At 40.8% G+C, this 12,849-nt stretch overlaps 1 protein-coding gene across 1 annotated transcript in view; it reads right to left on the bottom strand.

The window, feature by feature from the left end:
- The window catches only part of trim71 (tripartite motif containing 71, E3 ubiquitin protein ligase), a 28,330-nt gene extending 15,481 nt beyond the window's left edge, over nucleotides 1-12,849 (bottom strand). The window contains exon 1 of the mRNA XM_065270074.2: nucleotides 11,218-12,849. Within this exon, the coding sequence (XP_065126146.1) occupies nucleotides 11,218-11,934 (717 nt within the window). The 5' untranslated portion in view covers nucleotides 11,935-12,849. The remainder of the gene's footprint in view (nucleotides 1-11,217) is intronic.

The raw sequence follows: 12,849 nt of genomic DNA on the forward strand, positions 1-12,849 counted from the left end.
GTTCAGTACCTCAGATTAGATAAATAGGCGGAGAGAAAGCGGTCTCTTGTGGCTGTTCGAACACATTCAACCACACGCGCGTTTACACTACAAAAGCAATCCGATCGAAGAGGTTTTCGACTACCTCTGAATGTGGTTGAAAGTGGACGAGCTCAAATCTGTCTTTAGCATTGTCCAGCTTTGATCCAATCGACGAAAACACAACTTAATATCAAGTGTAAACAGCCTCTTTGATGCATTAAAGCTTTTCTTGCAAAAAAAGCCATGAATGGAAACATGGTTATTGTTGTTATAGTTGTCAAGTATTCATGCATGTAGATTGAACTCCGTTTTCACAGATTTGCATTTTTGTCGTTTATGCAGAAACAATAAATGGCATTATTTTCAAAAACAAATTCAAGTTTTCAGGACCTCAAAACATTTTGTATGTGTAAACAAACAGCCATAACATAAAAGGTTTCCTGGTTGTGGTTATTGTGCAAACGACCCCAAGTTTTCAAGAGAAGGGTACAGGCCTCTTGTTGCGCCTGTGGAGTGCACCAGTCTTTAAAGCAGCTGTGGGAAGATTGAGTTTCTCAACCCGAGGCAAAAACAGAAGTGTGTTTCTCAATTTGAGTGCAGATTACCAGCACCTTAAACAATTTGACGTGTTTATGTTACATTTTTCAGCCAAACATGTTGGGAAGCATCAATCGAGTCTTGTTTCCAACCACAAACACTCATGCTGTATACAACCACAAACAAACTTGTTTGTCTTATACGTCTATCACCACAGCCAGACCTAACAAGCTAAAATTACACTGTCTGATCTAAAGATGTCTGACTTACATTTGGCATAAAAAGACGGCTACAGAAATAACATGACACGCATAACTGTGTTGAAATGTAGACTGTGTAAAACCCACAGTGAGTGACATAATAATTAAAAAGGATTACAAATTTCAAATAAGAGATTTACTGTGCGATGTAAACAGCTTAATTGATTTTAATGAAAGTATCTGCAGGAGTTACAGCACAGAGAGGGCTGGTGACCTGCAGGATGAGATCAGTCACTTTTCCTAGCTGAACGACATGAGCACATGGGTTCACTTTGTATAGTAAGGCACGGCAGAGATCTAGCTTGATCTGAAACATGCTTTGAAGTAAATCCATAACACAGCAGTAAAATAAGAGAGACCAATTCATTGCGGTATGTGTCACAACGTTATCCATCCCAGGACAAAAGCCCAATGCACATCAAAACTCTGAATCACAAAATAAAGGGCAAACACAGATTTACCTTGTGGGTTGTTAACGTGCCACTACAGCGATTGCATAGCAAAAGTGGTGCACGGATGGCCAAATTATTCACAGCGACCGCATCTCGCAGGCTGACGATAGGACGATCTCAAAATGGGGCGTATCGCCCAACTCTAGCCCTGTTATCACAATTACACCACCCCTGACAGCTGTCAGCTGTAAGTTCATGGCAACTGTGCTCCCTGCCATTGATAGCCATTAGGATAACAGGATAATGCGCCATGCCACACTGCTAGAATCTTCAAGGGGTGGTTTGAGGAACATGAGGGTGAATTGCTGTTAATGCCTTTGCCTCCAAATTCATCTGACATGAACCAAATTTAACATTAGTGGTTTGACTTGGAAAAACAGGTCTGCGCTACATCACCACCACCCCGAAATAAACGGGAACTTGAGGACCTGCTGTGGACATTATGGTGCCAGATACCCCAGGAAATTGATTGGCACTGTGTCAAATCAATGTTTGATGGTAAAGGGCAAAACTTTGTTTGCAGAGCACAGTCACACCGATGTCATAACTATGAACTATCCGTCTGACAAACTTTTTCTGGGAAGTCACACATCCCTTTGAGGTTTTCTCTCTTCCTACAACACACATGGACAAAATTTACCAACTCTCTCTACACACAACCACTCGCTGGGGGAGGTGCCTCTTCATGGAGATGATCTTATTGGCTGTTGATGAGAGGCAAATCAACTGGGCCACTGACACAAAGGACTTCTGCATGCACACGTGTGTATGAGTGTTTTGTGAAGCGTGAACGAGTTTGTACAGACACGCTGTGCAGGCGGCTGAGCTTCGCTCTGGTTGCGCTGAATTCAATTTGCTGAACAAAAACATGCATAAACGGCTTTTGTGGCCCACACGTAATGTTCAGGGAACTTATGCAAAAAATCAATAACAACAGAGTGCATCTAGAGTAGATTTTTTTTATAAAGAGCAAAAATTACCTTACTTCAAATTATAGCTAAAGCGTATCAACTACTACACCAAGCTAACTTCATCGTTTAAAATTAATGTATACAATGTTAAGTGTTCATTATAGTTGTGCATAGGTCCTACAGCGTAGCCGCGATGGTGTAGGTTCCGCGTTGGTTTTCATTTATACTTTTGCGTCAAAGTGCAATCACACATGCAGACCGTAGGTAGGCAGTATCCACGCGTGTAACCACAGTAGCAGCGCAACTGTCAAAGAAGAAGAAGGTTGGCAAGTTTACCCACAAACGAAGAAGAAATAGCAACTTGTTGTGTATGATTTGAGAAGACCAGCAACGATGGAAGTAAATACTTCCTAAATACGACTTTTGTTGCAGTTTGAGATAAATCACTCCTCAACTAGGCTCATTGTTTTCACTGTCGCAAACGGAAATACCTATGACACAGTGTTTTTAGCTGACGGGAGGGGTTCTGGTGGACCAATCACAGCAGAACTGACGCGCTGTTAAAAATTTGCCGAGGTGCACGTCAGGTTACGCAGAGCTACGCACAGGCTACGGATAACCTACGGCGTAGCTACGGCATAGAGTTTATGCAAGACTATAAATCGGGCTTTAGCTACGATCCTTGAATTCTTGCCAGGCAGCCAAATCCACTCAGTGGTTATCTATGCTCACGGTCTCCACTCGTATTTAGAAAACCATTGTTAGGCACTATCCAGACCGATAAACAAACATAGTCCACAAGTTAACTTTGGGCGAGGCGCATTACTGTGACGTGCGTCTGAAAAAAACGTCTATAGGACCTAAATGACACAAAACATCACAAATGACAATTACATAACAGTATATGACATTTTACAGAACCCAAAATGGGAAATCAATTCATACAAACACATAATTTGTCTAATAAACTGTTGAAACGCTCATTAAACTCTAACAATTACCAAACTGTTACGTTGAATAAAACATCTATAAAACAATGTCCCTCATAGAGCCCTGAACTAAAACTGAGGCTTTACATAGATTAACCTCCTGTCTTCTGATGATCAGGATAGAAAAACACCACAGACAACATGACAAGCCTCCAGACCCATCACCATCTCAAAACATGCGGTCCATACCATAACAAGAGCTTTGAAGAGCTGCCAGCTGTTTCTTATATAAAATTCCATAAGCACTTCCATGTGGCATGGCTGTTCGTATGGAAGGGGAGAGGAAAGTTCATCTGGAAAGCCGCTAAGCCCTCAAATACGCACACAAATACATGTGTAGAAATGTCAGAGGTGAGGGTTGAATAGGTCTGATGATGTCAGGCTTGGACAGAGGTTAAACTGCCCACAATGCACTACTGCCACATGGTGCTGTATTTCATGATGGCATTGCTGGCACCTCTGTAGCCAAAGCAGCTGATATGAGCCACAGATCTAATATCAGGTCACACTTTACAGAGCATTGAGGATTAAGTAGACCACCTCCATCCAGAAGGTCACCACCATTACTGCTGCTAATACGTGGGTTAAGAGTTTGAACCATAGACTGTAAAAAATAAAATGGACGACGTTTCTCCATAAACTTCCATTGTACAAAAATGAAGCCAAAAGGTCTTAAAAATGGCCACTGACATCTTACGCCGATGGTGTCATTAGGAGCGCAGTAGTCACTGTCAACTGTAGCCACGTTCTTAAGGTCCTGCCTATAACTTTGGGTCCTTGCCACCCAATAACATCATAAATTCACTGTCTGGTTGCACACAGCAATGCAATTCAAGAACAAAACTGTGGACAAGCCTGCATGCTTCTGTACAACATTTGGCGTAATTTACGAGTCTGGACAAAAAACTTCAGACAAGCACATATACTGTATAACAATACTAGCAGACGCCCTAAATGTTTTTATTACCATTTGTCAGAACAATGAAAGACCTTCAGCTATACAGGATGCGTTTTAAAACTCGTGAAATGCTGGACAGCACCCCTTCGTCTTATGGACTTTAGCAGCAGTTATACATCTATGATGAAACTCGCATCAAAACTGAGAATGAACTGACAAACGCACAAAACCTGACTTTCCACATCCGTGGGAACTGGAAGTTTCGTAAGGTGACCCGAGATTACATGTTGAAATGAAAAGCTCAAACATGCCTAAAAACATAAAGCAGGGTATGAATCTGTTCATCTGGTGAAAAACAGAGTTTCAAATGCACTTTGTTTATGGGAAGGATCAGATTTTTTAAGGGCCAAAAAAATTTGTTACTTACTAACTTAAAGTGTGTTCTGTTAATTTGTTAGTAGAATGTTTTTCTGAACATTGCCAGTGCCGAACTGCACCGAAACGGTCACTATAAAACCGTGATGCGAACTGAACCATGAGCAGTGTGAATCGTTACACCCCTAATGGACAACAACTTTTGTTGCAGCAAATTGTTATATACGGCTCCTAAACTTGGTCCATCTTTTGGGTTTCATTTTTTGCTAAACTTAACTGTCCAGGATTGAAGGCCCAAGACAACAAAAGGTCTGTTTGATTCCTCAATTTCAAATGTAACAAATGGCTTCCTGTTTAATTTTGGCAATAAAAATCTCACAGTCTGAGCCTTGAAACAAAACGACAGAAGTCTAGACGATGGCGACGGAGCCGTGGAGTGTTTTGACTGGTAGAATTAGTAAAACGTTCCACAGTGTACCTGGCCGACTGCATTCCCTTCTCCATCCTGACCGACTACATCTGCCTTTTTTCTTCTAACAGCATTAAATGTTCAGACATATGTTCCTCCAGCACTTTACTCTGCTTTACAGCTACAGGCTTAGGGGAGAAAGGAAGGTAGTATGGCAAGTAAGAACCATGTTTAAAGCCCATTCTGTCAAAGACACTCTTTTCAAACATGTATGGAATAAAACTGTTTGTGTTTTTGAACACACATGGAAAAACATTTAACCCCAATAAATGTCTGGGCTTTGTATCAGGGAGAGATATCCTGCATAAATGTGCTGACAACTTTAAATTCCACAAGGACGTTGCCTCCAACGGAGAAAAACCCGCTCTGCAAACTCTTCTTAACCCCTGAAAGCTTCTCCTTCACGTGGCCTGTGTCTTTTTTCCTTAAAGCAGAGTTTGTTTTAAATGTGGAAGCCAGCATATTCCATGTCAAAGCCATTAGAAACGTGCATATGAACATGGTTAAAAGCAAAGAGAGTTGCAGGGTAATGGAGTTCCTGAGACAGGCTGTAAAACACACAGAGCAGCGCTTCTGGCCGGCATTAATGAAATACCCCCTTGCTAAATCCAGATACATACCATGAAAAAGTTGTCTGAGCAACAAAAGGACATACATTTCACATGAAATACGACAACCCCAATGGAGTATATTAAGGTCAAGACCTAGCTACTTAGGGTACATTTACCCAACAACTACAAATTAAAATGTCAACAACATTGTCGAAATGATCCCAGTTCACATGGATCCGGCAAAAAAAAAACTTAAAACAATGTATTATGTATGCCAGTCTAGTAGTTGGCGATGGCACACGATGTGGAAAAAAAGTGTTTTTTTTTGTGGAAAATGGTGTCATGTAGAAAAACCCCTTAGATGGGCAAAAGTCAAGTGATTGGCACACAAAGCCACATAAACAATTTGCTTTAAAACCATTGTCAAAATCAGAAACAAATTTTGGGCTGTTATCCCTCCAAACAAATGCATCACACATAATAAATCAGCCATTCGTATGAGCCAAATAAAAATCTGTCAGAAAAAGGTACAGCAGAAGGTCACTGGGACAGTAACCTTTAAAAGGGTCAACATATGTACAATTTAGGTACAGGTACCTTTGAGGTACTAATATACAATCTTTAGATATAAAGGTGTACTTTTCAAAAGTAGACTACTCCAGTGACAGCTTTTCTACCTTTTTTTCTGAGAAAATAAGTAAAGGGGATGATTTCAAGCCAATCAATCTCTCCATCTGTAAAGCCAATAGATCAGCGTTGGGAACTTAAGAAAAAGAAGAAATTTGCAGTTCTGTCACAAAAAAGATGGATAGCTCATGAGAGAGCAGGGTCGGGTATGGTTTCTATGGTACTTCTCTGACCCATCTAATCCCACATAGAATCTATTCTGGCAGTTTGGGATGACCCTTAACCCAACTCAGGCCCTAAGGCAAGGGAGGACAGCAATTTTGAGATAATATGCTTACTCATGCTCATGCATTATGTAAGCGTGGGGGACCCCAGGGGAGCTTCTAGAGCAGTGGTTCTCAAACTGGGTGCCGGGGCAAGATGGTGCCAGGGGGGCCCCAGTTTTATGACATTTTATAAAATAAATTAATTTATCATGAATTCTGTGCAAGTAAACCTAAAAAATAAGGCTACTAACCAACAGCACTACGTTCTATCATTTAATATGTTTTGTTTAATTAAAAGACAAACTAAAACAGTTTGAGAACCACTGTTCTAGAGGGTCACCAGAAAAATACTGAAAAAAAAAAGAAATTGTAAAATGGATTTATCGGGTCTCTAATTTTTTTCTGAACAGCAGAACTGTTTATTTTTGGTTTGTATTTTTCTTGTGCGTTTTCATTTTTACTGTCCTCTTTATTTCACTCACTGAGGTTTGTAAGGCATTATTCCTTGTAAAGCTCAAAATATATTGTTGAAGGTCCTGCAATACACATTTTAATAAAAAAAATTTCTGTCCAGGCTTATAGATCAGCATTATTTTAGGTGTATCTAATTATAATATCCGTTTTAAAAATTCATTTATATTTTAACTAGGGGGTCCCTTACAAAGGGTTCATAATATTTGGCGGTCCTTGGCATCAAAGTCTAAAAACCCCTGATGTAAGCACCTGACATTAAAATCGATGATGTTTGAAGTGAATGAAGACACATCCAGGGCTCCAGACTAACTTTTTTCACTAGGAGCACAGTGGCCCCCAACTGAAAATTTTAGGGGCGCAACCAGAAAATTTAGGGGCACACACCGTAAATCAACATGCTAACCAAATATTCACATTTCTACTAATTTCCACTGTATTACTAATAAATACTTGATGATAGATGCAGAAATTACAATGTGCGGTTTCAAATTCAGTGTCACATTTTATTGTGCACTTTTGGAAAAAAAGGTCAAATTTACTGGTTGCACATGTGCGACTGGATGTAAAATTCAGTGGCACACTCTCAAATTTTAGGGGCATAATGCCACCATTTGGGGGCAGTCTGGAGCCCTGACATCGAAAAGAAATTACTGAATATTCTGCCATTATTTACCTAACTCTATATTAACCTAAACGTATTTCCATGAAACACAAAAGGCATTATGTAAAGAGCTGAAGTGTGTCACCATTTACAGTCACCCTTTATTAAATGAATGTGAATGGAGACTGTGGGCGGTAGTCAAACTCAACCTGACGTCTCCTTGTGTGCTCAAAAAAAGAAAGAAGAAAATCATAAAGGTCTGAAACAATGTTTGAGGAAGCAATGACAGAATTTTTACTTTTGGAAATGACACTATCCCTTTAAGCGATTGCAGTGTAAGTACAGCAAAAAAGACCTCTCCTCCTACAACCAAAGAAGTCAATGGTATAAACTGTGGACAGTGCATAAATAATGCAAGGGCAATTACTTTCAAACAAAGAGATGCACATCATTACCCCTCCCATTAATTAAAAAGTGAAACAAAAGATTTTTGTTCAGGTTTCAGTGCATACAAGAGCTGATGCTTTGATGACAAAGTGCTGGTAACCGTAACTATGAATCATTTTGGGAACGGGATGGTGCTGAATAGTACTCACTGACTCTTACACATCACTGTTTGACCTTTCAGCATTTATTGACCTCCAGCACACACAGCTTTCCTCACAGAGTAGCAGGAATGTGAAAAGCATCTACTGGTCAGATCTGTTTACTCAAACGAAAATACTCCATTGAGAGAGAGAGAGAGACTAGAGGTCTGGGAGGGAGTGGGAGGGACAGTGATTGAGAATACCACTGTTCGTCTCCCAGGTGGATTCTGGGAAGTGATGTCATTGGACTCTATAGGCACAGCCAACCCAATCTACTGAGATTACTGGATGCTCTACAGATGATAATAGATTACATGAGTTACAATGAAAAACTTGAGAACCCAGTGAAATTGGAGTCCTGTTATGTGCATAGAAGTTGTTGCGGTGATATATTTTTTCAATACTACGAAACTGATGATTTTTCCTGCATTGAGACATCGACTCTCCCACTGTCCTATAAAAATAACTTCTTTCAGACATGGATACAACATCACATGGAGGAACTATCCAAGTAGGTTAAATGTGATAGGTTTATTTTGCACACAATTTAAAGTACTTAAAATATGGTTGTTGTTATTGAAAAAAAAATATTAAACTTCAGGCACAGGGCACTGGTTTTTGGTCTGAGTTCACCGTGCTGCCCCCACACAAAATGCCACCCATGGCCAGATGCCCATGTCGCCCATGCTTATATATACCACTGCACATTTGTGGGCTCGCGATCTACACATCTTTTGAAATACCAACTAGAAGAATTTCTAAATTTTCAGGTCGCACATGTGTAAGTACTTGTAAAAACGTCTTGCGCTGTCTAAAACAAAAACACACTAAACAAATGGAAACATTTGGCCACAGTCTGGAGCCCTGAACATGAATGTGTAACTTAAACAAGATGAACGGAATGCATATATTTCAAAAGAATATAATGAAAAAATGTAATGTAAAATTACATTCTCACTACAAAAAAATGGATCTAGATTAAAACAATAACCACAGTTTAATTTTAATTGCATTTATTTCTCTTTAATTAGACTTGATAGCTAAACAAGACTTTTCCAGTCCTACACCATGGACAGTGTAAAGACCACAGTTAAAAACTAGAAAATATCCATATTTGCAATATATAAATTAAATTATAGGTCTTTGATGTTCACACAGAACATACACAGAAGTGTGCAATTGATGTGGCCGATGAATCAGCTAAAATTCTCTTTCACATCTCGTCACTAAAGCCGGTTCCGTGATTAGTAGTAAATCACCATCACCTGCTTTCAGATGGAGTGGCATTTACTAGACAGAGCCATAGTTCACTGACAAGCTAGGCAATATCATATTTATTACCGCAGGCAATTCATTCTAGCTCCAGGTAAAACATTGGTCAAACAGAAAACAGCATTAAGGCCTGGTGAAAAAAATATATGCCATCTAGAAAGCATGTTGTGTGTGCTGTATGTGTTCTGCATACTACACTGAAATTCATAATTCTAAAAACGAAGTTATTTCTAAGATGCCATTATATCCAGGCAGGCAGGCTAACTTCTGATTAATGGGAAAAACCAAAATGAAGCTCAATACAACCTGCCTGTGCATTAGGGATAGTTCACCCAAAAATGTAAATTCTGTCATCATTTACTCACTCTCATTTCTTTGTACTGATGAAAACAAAGGAAGATATTTTGAAGAATGCTTGTAACCAAAATGGGGTCCACGTTTGGTTACAGACATTTCTTAAAATATCTTCCTTTGTTTTCATCAGAACAAAGACATTTATACAAGTTTGTAACAACATGAGAGTGAGTAAATGATGACAGAATTTTCCTTTTTGGGGGAACTATCCCTTTAAGGGGCATTGACACCAAAGCATTTAAATGCTGATGAAAACGTCAGGCAGACGCCGACTATAGCCGCTTGCCAGGTTTTTTCAGCCGAGCGCTTGATCGCTATGATACTTCTGCTTTGTTTATCTGTTGTCGAACAATGCACCGGTTGGTTGTCGTGGTCCCATCCCTCCTCCACTGTGATTGGACGGCTGATTGAGAAGTGACACCGACGTGCCAAAGTTAAAATTTAAATCTTGGCACAAAGCCTAGAAAAACCGCCACAGACAAAACTCGGCAGTTGCTGGCTTTTTTTTAAACGCTGCACAACAATTGAAAACATACGCCGGTCATCGGCATACATATCTTTGTGTGCACGCCCGCGTAATGTTCAGCTTCTGAACACCAATTTAGAAAAAGCTTTCCTCCAAAGCAATTTACAGTACCATTTATTTAAGTCGGAGTCAGTCAAGTGACTGGTGGTTAAAGAGCACCCATTTCATTGCTAAAAAAAACGTAATTTTGTGTATTTGGTATTTTTTTACATGGTTTATGGTTAAAACACACATTCTTTTTCACATTCCGTTCATTTTTGTAGCTCCAGATTTCACTCTCTTCCTGAAATGCACAGATTTGAAAAGCTCTGTGTCCCTGATTGGCCAGCTAATCTGTACGTTGTGATTGGTCTAAATACCTCTGACATCAGCCTGAAATGTGACGCTCTTTACCATGTTTGAAAGATTCGCTCACACACTTACACAACAAGGAAATGTAAAATCGTTAATCGGACCATTGGTCCTCTTTAACAATACTGATGGTTTGAACATGCAACCTATTAGTAACTGCTTATGCGGCTAATACAAATTCTAATGGTTTTTTGTTTATTTCAAATACTAGGGCTGAACAATATATCGTTGAAGGTTTTAATAACAAAGCTGGTGTGTTATATTAACAAACAACTATGTTCCTCAAGTTGCCAACTCGGAGCTATACGAGAAATGCAATGCCTCATATCACAATAATAATAATAATAATAATGTTTAATATACATATATGACATATGTTATATATATACAATGTCAAACCCCCTCCCCCAATATAAATCAGCTGTTTACCAATTAAAAGAATGCCTTTATGTAATGTTTTATTCCTGCAGGATCTTATTGGTTTCCATTAGCCAAACAAAAGAACCAAACACATTACCAATACAGACCATTACAACAAATACCAACACGTCTCCCATTATATCCATTAAAATCTCTGTGATTGTTTATAATGTGTTTTTAGCTGGGCAAAACCTCAACCACAAGGCCATCAAGCAAATGATATGCACAAATCATAAAGACTTATATGGCAGATGTATCAGCTATCATTTAACTCACCGCGTTGTCATGTTGCTGACAAAAGTCCATCCTCTCCTGGAAAATGTTCAGCATGGAAAAGCTGTTATGGAAGGACTGGGTCAGGTTCACAGGTGTGTTTGAGTTGTTGGCGCGGTTGGCCAGGTGCAAGCTTTCCATCAGCCCCTCAATGAAGTGATCTTTGGTGAGCCGGACTCTCTGGTGGGCGCGCACGCAGTTATCACACAGGTACTCCTGGCAGTCCAGGCAGTGGGAGGTAGCGGGGTTACCCTCATCACAAGAACTGCACTGAGGATCCGAGAGGTGCTGGGGTCTCAGAAGACCACCCTGATGGACCACCGAAGACCGACCGTTCTTGACCTGCTCTTCGGCGGACACCACCACATCCAGCAGGTTGCTGAAGAGAAAGTTGGAGGAGGGGAGGGCGTCGACGCCCGATTCGGACAGAGATACTTTTTGGTCACACGTGGGGCATCTGAGCTTCAGAGGGTCACCGGGGTTTCGGTGGCCCTCTAGGCATTGCCTGCAAAAGGCGTGCAGACAAGGCAGGACGTGCAGTCTCCTGGTGGATGAGGTAGATGAGGAACTGGAGGTCTGAGAGGAAGAGGAGGAGGTAGATGAGTTGGAGGAGATCGGAGCAGAGCAGCCGCACAGCTCCTTGCACAGCGGACATGTTTGCAGGTCGGAGTCTGGGAAAGACGCCATTTGCGCAGAGGACCAAAGGATAACTTCAGACATAAAGATGCGTTAAGACACACGATGGCTTGAGAAAGATTTCCCTGATTTCTTTAGCAGATTCTTAATGTAGATCGTAGACTGAACAGACTGTACTGCGAACTACATACCACTGGTATACATTCATGAGGCTCTGTTTTTACAATTAAAGCTCAACAATAACGCTCGCGTTCGTATAATAACTTCTTTGGTGCACTTTAACCGTTTGGAAAAGTGTCATTTTGAGGCCTTATAAATTCTCGGTGTGGGGCTTTAACATTGTTGCGAAACATGAAATCCGCTGCAAGGTCCCTGCTCCGCTCCGATCCTCCCCCACCGTCGCATGACGCGAGGGGCAAACGCGCGCGATACACTGTCAATATTTCTCTTCCCAAACGCAAACACGTCGGTTTTCCATGAACGCGCGTCAGTCGACCATCTGCGCGATTTTATTCTCAACGTATGTGCTCGTGCAGGACGCGATTAAATAATTCAAAGTATGTCCCATGTAGCCCGTTAGCACGGAACGAGCCTTCAAGATGTCGTTGCGATGATGAGTCTCATGCAGAAAAGCTCATTTTAACTTCCCTCAGTTTGGCGAGGAGTAAAAAAGTAATCATTCGACCTTTCGCTTCCACCTAACGTTGCGTTTTTCCTCAGGTTTCAACCGCACATCCGATGAGAAAAATACGCACGGCCCACATTCGCCTCGTAGCAAAACAAACGACGCGCGTCCTTAATCCGCGTTCATTTTTTTCATTCGGACGACAATTCAACAATGCGTGATCTCAAACGAAAGAGTCCTTACTGAAAAAGGCTCAAGCACACTTCCGCCTGAGATCACTCTGGGGGCGTGGCGTAGGTTCTGAGGGGGCGTGGCAACGGATCCACCAATAATATAGTACACTGGAATGTTCTACGTGTAGTCAATGATTGAAA

Source organism: Paramisgurnus dabryanus, chromosome 13, assembly GCF_030506205.2.
Source record: "Paramisgurnus dabryanus chromosome 13, PD_genome_1.1, whole genome shotgun sequence".
Taxonomy (NCBI): domain Eukaryota; kingdom Metazoa; phylum Chordata; class Actinopteri; order Cypriniformes; family Cobitidae; genus Paramisgurnus; species Paramisgurnus dabryanus.